The 16863-nt window shown below is 33.5% G+C and overlaps 3 protein-coding genes across 3 annotated transcripts; all 3 read left to right on the top strand.

Moving 5' to 3' along the window:
• Positions 1-6583: 6583 nt before the first annotated feature.
• On the top strand, positions 6584-7775 carry LOC146897081 (uncharacterized). Its single transcript, XM_085736381.1, has 3 exons — positions 6584-7027; positions 7362-7444; positions 7541-7775. Exons 1-3 carry the CDS (start codon positions 6584-6586, stop codon positions 7773-7775), a joined length of 762 nt encoding a protein of 253 aa, XP_085592507.1.
• Positions 7776-8005: 230 nt separating this feature from the next.
• LOC146897080 (protein MAINTENANCE OF MERISTEMS-like) lies at positions 8006-8969 on the top strand. The gene is made up of 3 exons (XM_085736380.1): positions 8006-8092; positions 8188-8394; positions 8436-8969. The coding sequence occupies exons 1-3, from the start codon at positions 8006-8008 to the stop codon at positions 8967-8969; spliced, it is 828 nt and encodes a 275-aa protein (XP_085592506.1).
• A 1843-nt stretch (positions 8970-10812) lies between these two features.
• On the top strand, positions 10813-13139 carry LOC146897079 (transcription factor MYB26-like). The gene is made up of 3 exons (XM_085735224.1): positions 10813-11250; positions 11362-11491; positions 11728-13139. Exons 1-3 carry the CDS (start codon positions 11118-11120, stop codon positions 12482-12484), a joined length of 1020 nt encoding a protein of 339 aa, XP_085591350.1. The 5' UTR covers positions 10813-11117; the 3' UTR covers positions 12485-13139.
• Positions 13140-16863: the final 3724 nt, after the last annotated feature.

Genomic DNA, 16863 nt, shown 5'->3' with positions numbered 1-16863 from the left:
GAGTAAAGCAGATAAACCCTCAACACACATTATAAAAAGGCAAGGTGACAACGGGTCACCCTGTTCGAGACTTCTTTTAGGGTAATTGGTTCAAGTTTTTCTCCATTAACAAGCACTTGACAATTCACACTCACCATGCACATAGTCACCTAGTTTACCCATCTATCATGACACCCCATTCTTCGCATAAATTTCTTCAAACATTTTGTATCATAAGCCTTGCTTATATCAACTTTGAATGTAACCTCCCCCACCTTTCCTTTTCCTTTTACACTTCATATCATGAATAATCTCATGGGCAGCCATTACATTATCTATAACAGAGCGATATACTACAAATGTCAATTTCTCTTAAGAAATACAATTTGAAAGTAGAGGTTTGAATCTGTGGGCAAGAACCTTGGATATGATTTTGTACATAACATTGCAAAGTGAAATGGGCCTAAGATCTTGCATAGTCTATACATTACCCCTTTTTTTATAAATAATTATAGCAATGTTAGTATCCACCATAGTGGCAGGAATATACTACTATTCAGCCAAGCAATTCCCACATGATATATTTCCAATCCACACATATGCCAAAATCTTTTATAAAACGTTGAATTCAAATCATTTGGTCCTAGAGCTTTGTCTGAATGATTAACAAATAAAGCCTTCCTTTGTAACTCTGTGACTAATGAACTCCAATGTGAAATTTTGTCATTGTTGCTTCATTGGTGAACTAGTGTGTGAAATAGTTATTTTCCACTCCACATATGGTTTAAGTTTGAGGTAGAAGGACTAAATTGAAAACGTTTACGAGCATAAAAGACTTATGTGTGACCAAAATAACTTAAAGGATCAATCTCTTACAAACCTCAAACTTTAAAGACTTATGTGTGACAAAAATAACTTAAATGACCAATCTGTTAAAAACATCAAACTTAAAGAACCCCTGATATAATTTTCCCTATAATATCGCAATTTTATACTTATTTAGCAACTTTATACTTATTTCGCAATTTGCACCCCCGATCATTCATATCCTCTCTGCAGCTTTTCAATTGAGACAACACTTCAACATTTGGGTTTCTCTCCTCCCCACCAACAACTATCTTCTCTAGTTCTTCTTCTATTACCCATGCATTTTATTTTTTTTTTTAATTTGAACTCCTTAGTTCCTCTTTCTCTTTGTTCCTAATGAAATTTAAATAAAATTGAATAATGATATGATCGATGTAATATGACATTATGCAATTGACTTTAAAGAAATATATCGAACCAGTCTTATGTTGTTGATGCTCTGTAAATTCTTTCTTCCTTCCTATCTCAGCCTTCTCTACCTTTCACCCACGTAAACGGGTAAATAATTCATTCAGGATCAATCAAATCTATAGTAGATAGATTGTTAATATTTATGATACAAGTATAAATTTTTATTTCATTCAAATTTTAAAGATGGTAGGTGACTTTAAACGAAGGTGTGAACATATGCACTTATAAAAAACTTTATTGTGCACACTCCTGAAGTGTTTGACAACCTGTAGGAAATTAACCACACAAAGTCCATTTCATATTTTTTTTTTGTTCAAGCATTTCATATATATAATTTATTAATTACATATACATGGACAACTTTGTTTGTATTTTTTCTAATAATTTTAGATGGCTATCATGTGTTATATTTATATTTTCTACATGAAACTTTGTTGTCTTTCTTGTACCAAAAAAAAAAAAAAACTTTGTTGTATTTCATGAGTAATTTTTTTGACATTTCTTAACTCATTTTATGATCATGCATATTTATCGATTAACATTGCCTTCGTTTTTTTGAGATAATCATGTTGTAGGTTATAGGTACGAAGTATTGATTGTCGTTTATCAATGACTTTTTTTATTGAATAACAGATATTAGACCATCCAGAACAGAGCACCCTAAATTGGATGCTTAAATTGAATTTATATGTCTACATAACTCATTTTATCGTAATACTTACTAAGTACCAATTTTCTCCAATCCAGCACCTTAAAAGAAATTATTAAATAGGTCCCACAAATAATTTTATATCATTACATTTCAACAAAATTTATTTATTTTATTAAGATTTATTAAATGGGACCCACGAAAAATGAAGAGAGAGTGTGCTTCCATAATCATCCTTCTTCATAGCCACCCATATATTATACTCACCCATATATTATACTCTATAATATGGGTGTCTATTTAATGTGGTGTTAAATATGTGAAGCATCCACCATTATGGATGGTCTTAACATTTAGTTGTTAAATTAATGTTCACTTATTCGTTTGAATTTGAACTAAAGACTTCCAACTCATTTAACTCTTTAGTTCAAACCAGTTGCAATACTCAATCAAACCCAAAAATATATCGGGAACATAAAGTGAATTCTCTCAAATCTCAATCAATTTTACTCCACACACGAGCCATGGATCAAATCTATAACCATTTGTTAGGTGTATTTCTTTTTAAGAAGAATTGCTTAGGGTATACGAATTCCTTGCCCCTCGGATAAACCACATGCATCGACATCGCCTTCATAAACATTATTAAGTATTAATAGGTTTAGATTTGTAATAAAAAGGTATTAATTAACAGTTGGTACACAATTATATATGTCAAATGTGATATATTGTTAACTGAACACAAATAAATTGTAAAGTGTAACTTACGTTTATGTGAGATTGAGATGAATAAACCATTGTTATTAGATCAAAGTGAATATTAAAGATTAAAGCATAAAGTTATAGGACTTTTTCAAAGTGATCATTGGCTCATAACTTTCAATTTATAAAAGTGAGAGGATTAAACTTTTGCTTTACAACCGACCAAAAATAAAATTTCTAATGAAAAATAGGGAAAATGGTCTCCATATAATTACTATGGTACTCCCTCCGTCCCGGTATAATTGACCTACTTTGGTTTTTCACACAGATTAAGAAAAGTGTATAAATGAAGGGGAAAGTGGAATATATTGTATTGGGAATGATAAAAGTAGTATTATTTAGTGTTATATTGTATTGGGAATGATGAAAGCTGTATTGAAAATTGAAATGGGTCAGTTATTTTGGGACACTTTTTTTTAGAAAATGTGTCAGTTATTCCGGAACGGAGGGAGTACATAATATTGTGGAAAAGCAGAAAGACTTTTGCAGTAGCTAATCTTGTCTAAGTGTAGGACCCTGTCCTCTCTTCGCCCACTTAACGCACACTTTTCACACGAGGTCTTATATAATTTATAGCTTCTGTGACGTCTACAAAGACACTTACGTGTCCGTTTGCCTGCTTTTTTTTATTTTTAACTGTATGATTATTTCATCGCATTTGTTTATAATTAATTTTGGCAAATATGGTTAAACTTTATATGTAATGTTTGTTTTTATTGTAGTGAAATTGCTGCTATTTTAATGGGAATAAACTAATTTTTTTTAATTAAATATTTAAATCACATTTAAAAAAATAAAATTGTAAATACAATAATTTAGTGAAAGATTTATTTAGAATAATAAAAAATTCAGATCAAACTCATATATTCCCTTTATATATTGTTATAAAATAAATACAAATACAAGATATTTTTAGAAAAAAAATTATTTTATGTGAGGCAATTCCACGATTGAATGTCTTATGAATACAAGATTTTGAGATGAGTAGTTTAGTGTTAAATTTGTTAATAATTTATTAAGCAATTGGATTCTAGTCATTAACGAGCTCCACCAACTTAGGATGAATTCTCCGAAAAGACCTGACTTCGTTTATTGAGGATAACAATTTTTAATCAATACTTCACAAAGAATCGAATGGCTAACCCAACTTTTTTTATGTTTATCTTTTTTTTTTTTTTTTAGAATTTCCATAAGATTTTTATGTTTATCAAATTTAATCAAAGGGAGTTGGTTTATACTTCTATTATAATATTTATTAATGATAGACAAAAAGTATATAAAATAAAAAACAAGGATATATTGACGGATAAATAATTAATATGGTTAAAAATTGCATTTGCAAATAAAAAGATAGTTACAATTTTAAACACAATCGTCCTCTCAAAATTATTATTTTTATATATAAAAAGAGGGGGAAAAGTTTTCAAGAATATTATATTCAATGATGGAGTTTGGTTTTGTTAAACGATTAAACAAATATCTCCGTAATATTAGTTCAGTTGATAAATGCATTGAATTATATATGTAGGCGGGTTCAACCCTTTAATATCCAACTTGTTCATTTTAAGAGGTAAAATTCTATCGCTATAACACTCGATAAAAAATAACGGCTCGATAAAATTCAAGGACGAAGCAGTATAAAACACCCAAAGAAAAGAATGATTCATATCAAATCATTCACCCTATTGTAAGTACAATCTCAACCGTTTAAACTTCAAATCATTCAGCAAAGACAAAACGAGATAAAATCAGAAGCAAAAATAGTTTTACCAACTCATTCAAATCTTTCTTCAGCTCTGCATATGTCCAAAAGCCAGGACATGCAAACGCAGTCACTAGTCCCACCATACCTGCATTTGAGACACGTTTCGACTCCATAAGCTCCAATAACAAAAGTTACATCTTCTTTAATACTTCTCCTGGTCGGTGGCATTTAACATGGGAAAGCCTAAAACTTTCCCACCATGGGAAAGTTCACCTTAACCATTAGATTAATTGAAGAGCACAATATTTTCCTACACTTCCAACACTTGATTATTTCTTTTACACACTCCACCACCTTCTCTCCTCCCCTAACACCAGCAACATCAAACATCAGATTAATTTTGGATCCCTTATGTTTTTTCCCCACTGTTGCCTCTTTCATGTGCAATTTTAAACATCAGATTTATGGAAGGGTTGAATGACAATTAGAGATGAGAGTGAAACTCAATTCATCTTCTTTAATTTTCCAGGGACTTCTTCATCCATGTGCTTGCTTAAATTCAACATCTTGAGTTTAATTTTGATAATAAGTTTATATGGCCTCATCATTATCAACATTTAAGTTTTGGTAACAGTATCAATTCAAGCATGCAAAGAGCAATCAGTAGAGAAAATGAGGGAGAATATATAAGTGACAATAAATTTCATGCTGAGAACTCCTAATCTTGTTTATAAGTGCTAGTATATATCTCTGTACTTGATAAATGTTGTCACCCTGGGATAATTCTGCCGATAATTTTATTCTATAAAACTTAATTTATAATTTTTCTTGAAACAGCATATATATATAGAAAAGGCTTGCACATATAATTTTTCTTATATGAAACAAACATTCAAGTTTTTAAAAATTAACTTGTAATCCTTCAAAAAAATGTATCAGATTCAAATTAAGGGTATCAATTCAAGATCCAATTTCTCAAGGGAAACCCAAACAACATGTATGAGATCTAACAATTGATGTATCAAATTGAAATGAAGTTATTGACTCAAGTACTAGATTCACGGAGAATCGCCGGCATCGTTGAGTAGGAAAACCACCCACAATGAATCAATGATGGTTTTTCAGCTAGAGAAGCAGCTGGAGGATGATAGAAAAGGAACGTTTCAAGAGAAATGAATTGAGAAAATCATTAACGAGGAAGGGAGAAGAGTGTGAAGGAGAGAGAAGGGTGTGTTTGTTGCTGGTGGTGGGGAGGAGAGAAGGGTGGTGGAGTGTGTGAAAGAAATAATGTAGTGTTGGAAGTGTAGGATGGTATTGTACTCTTCAATTAATCAAATGGTTAAAGTGAACTTTCTCATGGTGGGAAAGTTTTAGGTTTTCCCATGTTAAATGCCACCCTCCTGGTCCTACTAATACAAGATAGTAGGTCAACGAAAGTTGATATTTTTTCCTTTAACGAATACCAAAAAAAAAAATTTAGGGTAGCGTTAACTTGTGCCCTTAAGGCACATGTTAAGAAATCCAAAAGAAGAAATGTTCTTTAAAATTTTGTACATTCAATGCATTTAAAAGTTAAAAATTAAATAAAATGCTCACATTCTAATAATTTATTTTAATATTTGAATCATTAACAAGTTAACATTTCCCAAACATTTAATATGACATGTAATCTTTTGAGACACACGAGTAAAATATGAAATTGCTCCTCGACAGTTAACTGCGGAGAAATTTAAAAACCGGCTGCAGTTAACTACCGAGGAAAACCTCGGCAGTTAACTGCCGATGCGTGTTGAACATAAACAGAAACAGAAACACAAACATATCGGTTTCAAAACTTCTCCCAACTTCTCTCAAACTCTCTCCAATTCTCACCAAAGCCATATTCGTGAATTGCAAGCAAATCAACCACACATTATCACAAGTAAGTTGTATATTGATTATTGATTTTTTAGTTAGTTTAGGTTATGAGAATTATATTTAATGATGTTTAGGTAATGATGGAAAAGATGGACACAAATTATATTGTAATGATGATTATATTGAATGGTTTTAGGTTATGGAAATGATGTTCATTGTACTTTTAATGTGTTTGATTATGTTTATGTTTATGTTTAGTTTAGGTTTAATGTGAATGTTTATGTTTAGTATAGGTTTAATGTGTTTGATTAGGTTATGGAAATGATGTTAATTATTAAATTTTTTGTGTAGATATGTCTGAACAGGACCCGATTGATCCATCTAAGATGATCGGTGGTAGGCGTGTTGTGACACAAACCTACAGGAAGGAGAAGGAGAGGAGAAACGCACATATACCGAAGAGGGGAAGAGGTCGGAGGGGGGATGGTTCAGGGACTTCTGAGGCTTCTCAGGCTACACAACCTGAAGAGTCGCAGGTGGTTGACCCGACCCATGAGGTGGAGTACCTGAATTATCAGGATCAGGTACACCACAATGTGACTGATGGTGGGTATGACCAGGATCATATACCAGAGCAGCAACATATACCAGACGATGATCACATTGCAGCAGCGGCTGTCCTATCAGTGTTACGTTTGGAGCCTCCCTTTCCTGAAGGACCGGAAAATATATCTCTGCTGCACTCTTATGCCAAGCATGTGGCATTGCCGTTTTGGTATAATTCAGATAACGAAAGTGTTATTTTTAATTATCTTAAATTATCATATGCAACACAAATTAATGTTTTAATTTTTTTTATGTGTTTTTGTTTAATTTTTTCTTTATGTTTAATTTTTTTCTTTATATTTTCTTTATTTCAACTTTTATTCTTTTCTTTATGTTTAACTATGATTGAAATTGTTTTTGTTATGTATTTTTTTAAGTTTTAAGTTTTACATGTGTTATGTCTTAAATTAAAAATACGTGTGGCAATTTAAATTTGTGATTTTTATTTTTGCATTTGTTAAGTTTTATTTTGTTTAGTTAAATGTTTACATTGTTTAAACTATGTTTATTTTTCTATTATTTCAGGTTCGTAAGGTGCGTGTTGTAAAACCGATTAATCATGGGGCAAAGATTTTGAGTCTCGGACGTCCAAACGACAATCAGAGATGGTTTTGGGATCCGCTTAGGGAGAGCGGGTTACATGATTTGGTTTACCTGGGCTAAGCCACTGTGCCTCATGCTTTGCTGATGACTCTATGCGAGAGGTGGCATCCCGAGACTAGCACTTTTCACATGCCCTTGGGGGAGATGACTGTGACTTTGGATGATGTCGCATGTCTTATGCATCTTCAGATTGAAGGGCGGATGTTGAGCCATCCAAAGAAGATGTTGAGACATGAGGGAGCGGAACTGATGGTGAGGCACTTGGGTGTGTCGCAGATGGAGGCAGAGAAAATTTGCGGTACAGAGTTGATGGGTACACTAGTTATCCGAAGCTGAGGGAATTATATACGAGGTACCTTTGTAGGGCTAACATATTGGCGGATACAGAGGATCCAAAGGGGTTGGAGGAGTTGGAAAGGGTTAGGAAATTTTGTGTGAGATGTTATCTTTTATAACTTGTAGGATGCTTGTTGTTTGGTGATAGAAGCAACAAATGCATTGAGTTGGTCTATCTGACGACCATGGAGGACGGCTACGCGGGGATGCGTAATTATTCCTGGTAAGGGATGACACTGGCATACCTATACAGCGAGTTAGCTGATGCCTGTTTGCCTGGAGACAGAGCTCTTGGGGGAAGCGTGACACTGCTCACTGTAAGAAACTTATAAATGTGAACCTTAACTTTTATTTTTTTGTTATATTTTTCGTGCGTAATAATTTATAAATGTGATTTGTTTGGTTTGTGCAGGCATGGTTTTTGGCGCATTTTCCTAAGTTTTTCAGTGTTGATCCCAACACTGACTTTATTGAAAACTATCCGGTTGCGGCGAGGTGGAAGCTACAGAAGGGTCATGGAGAGGGGGTGAAGTATCGCTCATTGCTTGATCGTATTCAGTTTGATGACATTACCTGGATGCCGTACGAAGAGCACAGGGAGATCCAGGGTTTTGAGGAGGTTTTCTGGTATTCAGGCTGGATTATGTGCGGTGTTCGTAGGGTGTACTGTCACATGCCCGAGAGGGTTTTGAGGCTGTACGGATACGTCCAGACCGTCCTAAGACATCCGACGGATGTTGCAGAGCTGCACCGCCTCAGATTGTGCAGGCATTTGTTGACTTTCGCACTCACACGCTTAATGAGCCTGATTGGGGTGAACTGGCAAAAGAGCAGGCATGGCGTATAAGGGAGGGCTATGTGTTATGGTACACTAAGGTGTCTCACCCTCAGATTTTGCCACCTCTTCCAGGAGATCTTCCGAGGCCAGCAAATGAGGAGCAGATCATTGCAGAGCAGTGGGAGCGGTACCAGCCGAGAAGCTCGCCTGATACCTATGACATGGTTAGCGGCGATGTTGCCTACGCTGATGCGCAGATGGGTCAGACGGAGGTCATGAGCCCTCAGCAATGGTTTCAGGCCATGAGCCATGTTAGGGAGCAGATCGCGCCGATATTGGCCAGGAGGCGAGGCCAGGGCCGAGGAGGCGGCAACAACAGCAGCAGGATCAGGAGTAGTAGTATTTTCTGTTTATGATAGATTTTTAGGACTTGGTGTATATTTTCATGACATTTGTTCGTTCCGTTGTACTTTCATGACATTTGTTACTTTTTTTGTATTTCGATGACATATTTCTATGACAATTGTTCGTTTTCGTATCATATTTTAGATTTCAATTATGTTGGTGTAATCTTCGTTTATTAAATTCATGATTTGGCATTGAAACAATGTGTTTACAATGTGTAAAAATTGGCTTCAGAAAGCATCGGCAGTTAACTGACGAGGAAAAAGGGAACCGACGGCAGTTAACTACCGAGTAAAACTTCACAAGTTAACTGCCGAGGAAATTGAAACTGACGGCAGTTAACTACCGAGGGATATTACGGTATTTTATATGTGTTTCAGCCTTCTTATATGTGTATACAACAATTTTCTAAGTTTTTTTTTCCTTTCAAGTGTGTTGTCATGTTAAATGTCAGCAACTAAAAAAAATATAACATAAAGTTTAACTGATCTAGTTAAAATTAAGAATATAATATGAGCAACAAGTAACGTGGACTAGTTTTTGCATATTTGAATCAAGTTTGATTTTATGATTCAAATATTTGTACCATTTTTTAAATATTAAAAAATGTAACAGACATGATGTGCGTGTGGGTGTGTGTGTTTTCTTTTCTTCCCTTTATCATTTAAAAAGTGTAACAAATTAGATGAGTATATTCCATTCGTTGATATAGGTAGTACCAAACAATTCTTATAAGTCTTCCTTCAACCATGCAGTCTCATACTTGCACGGTCTCAGAATCCCTCTCCTTCCGATGTTATTTGGTTTCCTAGATGTTATTTGGTTTCCTAGAAGCTGCTAGGAGCCGCACGTTGCCATAAACCAACACGAGTCTTTTCATCGTGCTTTGTCCTCACTCACACGCTTTCTAAGAAACTTTCCAGAAGGTCACCCATCCAAAGACTACTCCAAGTCAAACACGCTTAACTATGAAGTTCTTATGGAATGTGCTACTGAAAAGAAGAAGTAGCTTGTTGATATAGATTGTACCAAACAATTCTTATAAGTCTTCCTTCAACCATGCAGTCCCATACCTGTACTGCCTCAAGATCCCTCTCATTCCGATGTGATTTAGTTTGTCTAGAAGTTGTCAGGAGCCGCTCATGTCATGCCCTGTACACCGGCAACCACTCCCCGCCCTCGTCAGTCTTAGGTGTTACATTGTTCGTTGGACCAAATATTCTTGGATCGTACATTGTCGTAAGGAGAAGGTCATCCTCCCATCAAACAAAGAAACTTCCAACTTCAATGTAACCATAACACTATCTAAGAAGAAAATACAAATAAGATCTCTCTTTAAATGAATGGCGCAACTTATCTTTTATCCTTAGTCGAAACCTTTACTCTGATGAAAACCAATCTTAATGACAAAACTCATAAATTTATATCAGATTTATATTATTCACTTTAATTAATGAATATTCACTTTGAGACAACATGTTGCTCTTTGTATGTGGAGGTTTATTGTATTACACATGTTCACAACTAAGACGGTAATCAAATCGACACAAAATAAAATGAAAACTAATCTTAATGCACAAAACTCATAAATTTATATCAGTTTTATATTATTGTAAGGATATTGAGTACCTTAAACCTCTACTTAAAAGTGGTGACTCTTACAATTTAGGTTGGGTGACTCAACTTGTAACTAACTTAATGTTTACAAAAACCGATTTGTAAGATAAGGACTACCTTCTATTTATAAATACATTGTTGGACCTTACCTATTCAACCTAGGTGTTTTGAGCGATTTTAAAACATCTATCCACAATAAAATAAACCACATGTGACTATTTGCCTACCTAGCAATTGTCTAAGCTGCTGCATACCTTTTATCTCTTTTCCAAAAACCTTTATATTGGGCCACCATTGTTTGTACAGTTTCCGCATTGAAATCACCACCTCAGTGCACTCACAGTTTCTGCATATATATCATCCTTTTCTCTGTTACTCTGATCTCACCATTCTTTTCATAATTTAATGCAACATATTCTATTCTTAAGCTAAAGCCAAAGATAGAAGATAGAGCTTCATCTGTCATTTCTTTCACCTGTTATTAAAATAACACCAAAATAGCTTGTACATTGTTACTGTCCATTGAAAAGAAACAAGACATCATGGGACATCACTCTTGTTGCAACAAACAGAAGGTTAAAAGAGGATTATGGTCACCGGAAGAAGATGAAAAACTCATCAAATATATTACAACATATGGACATGGTTGTTGGAGTTCTGTTCCAAAACTTGCTGGTATTAAAAACATCTTATACAAGACTATTTATTTTAACATATAGTTCTTAGAATTAACATTTTTTGTCTTCTTATTATTATATGTTCATTTATATATCATGATGTGTGTAGGTCTGCAAAGATGTGGAAAGAGTTGCAGATTAAGATGGATAAATTATCTAAGACCTGATTTGAAACGTGGAAGTTTCTCTCATCAAGAAGCTGCACTCATTGTAGAACTCCATAGCATTCTAGGCAATAGGTATATTCATTACATAGCTATTTTTTTTTCTTTCTTTCCCTCCATTGTTCTTTAAATGTGAATCATTAACATTTTTTAAATAAAAAGTTTTGGAGAATAAAAATTAGTATTAATTAAGTGATACTAATGATTATTTCGCAACTGTTTAGAGAATTTAAACTTCGTCCCTTAAAGTTATAAGATCAAGTTCTTAACACACATACTCCTCTCAAAAAGATTTAAATTTGTTTGGACAGGTGGGCTCAGATTGCCAAGCACTTACCTGGAAGAACAGATAACGAGGTGAAAAACTTTTGGAATTCAAGCATTAAGAAGAAAATTCTTTCTCATGGTATTATTCCATCTTTCACCCCATTTTCTGATATTCACACCCCCTTCAATAATAATATTGGTTCTAAGGAAAGTTTCTTCCCTATAAATGGAAACCCTAATCTCATTCTAAACTTCAATCATCACCATGAAGATCAACTATGCTATCCAACCTCATCTCCAAAACTACAAGGTAATTTTCACCAAATTGATACAAAGATAGACATGATCAATAACCATTATAATGACAATTTGCTTCACATTCAAAATCCAATACCAGAAATCTTCCAACCAATGTCTAATCCTTCCCCTTATGAAGATACATGGTCATTGGGTTGTGTACCTCTTCATCTCAATCCAAATCAAGAAAATCAAATCTCAAAAAGTGATACCACCCCACACAACAAAATAATCAACCCAATTGAATTAATGGAACAATATGTTCAATGTCATGATTTGGTTGAACTTGAATCCACTCTTCCTAAATTAGTCAATGATCAAAGCCTTGAGGATTATGCGAAAATTCAGAGCTACACCACTAGTATTACTTATCCACAAGATCAAAATATGGAAGCTAATCAATTGATTTACATTAATGATGCCCTCATGTGCATGTCATCATTGTCATCCTCAAGCAGCCAAATAGTCACAAATCCTATTATTCCTTTAGGATGGGAGCTTTAATTAAAGCATTGGTACTATATATATAATTTTAACTATTCACAGGTACTGTATAACTTAATTATCAATGCATACAATTTTTTCTATGCATTTAATTATGTATTGTAATTTTTTTTTGACAAGAGTGTGTAGATCTTTATAGGCAAAATTACCTTTGTCGTCTCTTAACTTAATTTTAGATAATGATTTCGTCAATTATATTTTTTCACGTTATTTTGATCAATTTTCATAGAAATATAAATTTTTAAGATTCAAATCAATGGTTTTATTTAGATAGGAACTATTTAAATTTTAATGTTCAAATATGTGGTCAATATTCACTCATGTTTTCATATGAATTTTATATTTGATGCTTGGAAATTCATATGTGAATGGATCAAAAAGACAAAAATGACGTGAAAGAAAGATAAATGATGAAATTGTTATCTAAAATTAAGTTAAGGGACAAGGAGTGTGTAATTTTGCCTACTTTTTATTTACTTTTGTAGATTTTTATTTTATTTGTGAACCTGAACATTGCTAGTTCAGGCACTTGCATTAAGTGATGCTTGTTGAAGTTCAATAAATATGTAATATACTTTTAGGTTCCATTTACATGCATGTATGTTTGCATTAAGTGATGATTGTTGAAGTTCAATATATGAAAGTTATTTATGGAGAGCTACGTGTGATATATTATTGTTGACTAATTGTGTCCATTTGTGTGTACTTTAAATTAAGAAGTTGAATGTTCTATTGCTATATGATGTCTGACATTTTATGGATGACGACAAGAAAACAAAGACAAAAGCCGTATATAATTACATCATTGTCAATTAGAGGCTGGCCTTTAAGTTTGACCAAGGCAGGAGGCCAGCATGCTGCATGCATATACTTTACGATGTGATAAGAACTTTATGAAGCATGCACCCTATATAAGAATAAAAGTTACTCTTCCCAGCATCCACAATAAAAAGTGGGTTTTTTTTCCTACAATATCTCTCTCCATGAATTGGGGGTAATTTACCATATTAAAGAAAAATTCTATTTTCTTCATTTATTTTATTTAGTTATCATTTTCATCTTATGAACATCAAATTTCTTTATCTCCTTCATTTAACATGTGATCTACGTCTCTTTCGTTTTAAAATTGAATCGTATTTGTCATGAGAGGTAAATTACCCCAGTTCATCAAGGAAAAATGTAGGCTCACTGATATGGTTTTTTTTCTGACTATAGTTACCACTTTCATCTCAATAACATCAAACTTCTTCATCACCTTCATTCAACATGTGATCTCCATTTACTTCGTTCCAAAATTGAATCTTATCCCTCCGTTTCACAATACTTGTCTATTTTTTAGAATAATTTATTTTCACTTTACTTGTCACTTTCAAGTTTCAATGCAACATAAATTATTGGTGTATCAATAATATCCTTACCTATTTATTGTAGAGAGAGAAATAATAGAATGAAATAATAAACGAGTAAGGGTATTATAGGAAAAACACAAAGAACTTCATAAAAAATGACAACATTTATTTGATTCCTTGATATGTGTAATTTCTTCAAAATGGATAAGTATTGTGAAACAAATGGAGTATTTATCATTAGGGTTAAATTATCTCTAATTCATCAAAAGGTAACATAGGCCTCACCTTCTGACCAAATACTAAGTATTTTATCGCCAAGGTGTTTCTAGGTAAAGTCTAAGGTGTGCAGAGTGTGCCTTGGACACTTAACACTATAATTTGTGTACTTTGTACACGCAAAAAAATTAATTTTGCACATCAAATCAAACACATCTAAACAAGCGGTCTAAAAACCAAACCAGCAACTCGATGCATCTGAATATCAAATCCAAACCAATTAGATTGGTTTAATTTTTCTCTTCGAAAATGCTACTTATAGTGAAACAAAATCTCACAAAACGAAAATGCTACTTTTGGCGAAACAAAATCTCACAAAAACATCACAATAATTGCATATGTAGCCCAAACCTTTTTTTTTTATAGTATTATGTTTTTTTGACAAATTTTTATAGTATTATGTTGGCACCCATGAATTATGATTTCCGCGAAATTTAAGATCCAACGCTTTCAAACAATTCCTGATTGGTTTGTGATGAAAAAAATCGATATATCACTCTTTTGTTTTGTATGTTCAGTACCAAACCCAACAAATGTGACCTTGATTTAAGTATAAGTTTCATGTGTTCAAATATGATGTGGTGATGTTCGAACTAAACCATTACTATTTGTTATTTATTTCACGTGATAATAGTAGGGATATTGCATATTATATGTAGGGGTCGAGGTTAGAACTCCGAACATCTCTCTCTTCCACATTTAAAATGTGTGAACTCTAGCCAGTACTTGACCAAAAAAACTATTTTTGTATTTATGTTTTTTTCTGTAATTAATTATTATATATTATCTTTCTCAATTTGGCTTATTTTACTTGTTTGAGTTAATAATGCATAAAAAAAAACTATAGCATTTGGTAAAAAAGTGAATCTTTTAGACCTTTTTAAACAAATTTCTTAATTTTTTAAAAACCTCAACCCCGGTTGAATCGAACCAAAGCAACTTATTCTTCATTGTTTTTTTTATTTGAATTGATTCTTACAAAATTTACAAAAATTGAACAATCAAACCAACTATTTTTTTTATTATTAGTACATTTTTTTTTTCCTCCAAAGAACTGAACCAACTAGACATATTACAATCCTAGCTCAAATCACTTTCGGTTACTTATTTTGTATTTATGATTATAATTATTAACTGATTTTTTTAACAAATAAAAATAGATTATATTAACACTAACGGGAGAGTCGTTAATAGCACAAAGTGTGATATAAAGAACCTCAAAAGGGCCCATACAAACAAAAGGGCTCGACCACCACATATGAGAGTTTAAATCAAGATTGACATTATAAGCTTTCAACCACCAAAACGTATGTAATTTGACTTTATCTAACATCTGGTGAATTTTATTTTCCGTAGCCTTGAAAACTTTGTTGTTCCGCTCGTTCCACATAACCCTAATACAACATAACCAAATAAGTTGCAAGAAAGAATGGTAAGCTCGCAATCCTCCAGAAGAATGAATAAGCTAAGTAAGATGATTCTGTAGCACATCCGGATCAGCTGAAGTTATTCCAATCCAAGATCTAACCATACACCACCGAGGGGCAAAAACGGGGCAAGAAAAGAACAAGTGACGGTGGCGGAGCCAGGGGGTGGCAAGGGGGAGCCACCGCCACCCCATTATTTTTTTTTTCAATTTTTTTATAGGCTGGAAATTACTATATTGTCCTTGAGTTAGGATGAAAATTACAATTACGACTTTCATTTTTCCCTTTCTGAACCACGATTCCTTCTTCTTCTCTCTAGAGAACAGTAACACCTCATCCTCCTCCATCCTTCACCGCCGCGACCGTGATGCCTCCTCCTCCTCCTCCTCCTCCTCCTCCTCCTCCTCCATCCATCACCGCTACCACACCCTCCCTCTGTATCGATTCTTCAGTTCAGACTTCATCCGTCTCCATCTCCCCTCACAAACCCTAACTGAATAACTGTAAGCTATTGATTCTGATTTAATTTCCTTTTGTTTGACACTAATTTTATTTTATTTCCTTTTATTTTTTAATGAATTTGGTTTTTAATTTGCTTTCACCTTCAATTTTTATCAGATTTTGTGTGAAATTGAAACTGAAGTTAGAAACTGAAGGGAAAAGGGAAGGGAAATAGAAACTGAAGTTCATGTGAAATTGAAACTGTGATGCTAAGATTTTGTATACTGTCAGTGTTAATTTGTTTCTATCATTGGTTTTTGTTAGTGAGAAATTGAAACTGTGATGCTCATATTTTGTGTACCTTTAGTGTTAAATTTGTTTCAATTCACTTTTCTAAACATATTACAAAATACAAATGAATTGCAGTAGATTGATTCAAACTTCAAAGGGGTCTTGAATAACAACTTCAATTCGTATCGATGTTAGTTACGTGGTTTTCTACCATTTCGTTGAGTCTCATGACATGTGTTGTATTTTTCTACTGTTATTTGAGTTATCCTAACTACGTTAACCAAAATCCAAGTCTTTAGAAAAAATGATAAATGCCTTTTGGTGGGGAAATGGTGGAAACAATAATAGAGGTATTCATTGGCTATCTTGGGATAAACTCACTGTTCATAAAAAATTTGGCGGGATGGGCTTCAAAGATTTGACGGCTTTCAATTTGGCAATGCTAGGAAAGCAAGGGTGGAAATTCCAAACACAATCTGGATGTTTGGTCACAAGACTGTTCAAAGCTAGGTACTTTCCACGTGATAATTATATTGAGGCGAAGCTAGGCCACAATCCAAGTTTTGTTTGGCGAAGCATTTTTAATGCAAGGATG

Source organism: Medicago sativa, chromosome 8 (genome assembly GCF_051527215.1).
Source record: "Medicago sativa cultivar Bolivia chromosome 8, Bolivia_mono, whole genome shotgun sequence".
Lineage (NCBI taxonomy): Eukaryota > Viridiplantae > Streptophyta > Magnoliopsida > Fabales > Fabaceae > Medicago > Medicago sativa.
The sequence above is the reverse complement of the archived record's forward strand: the minus strand, read 5'-3'. Positions and strand labels throughout refer to the sequence as shown.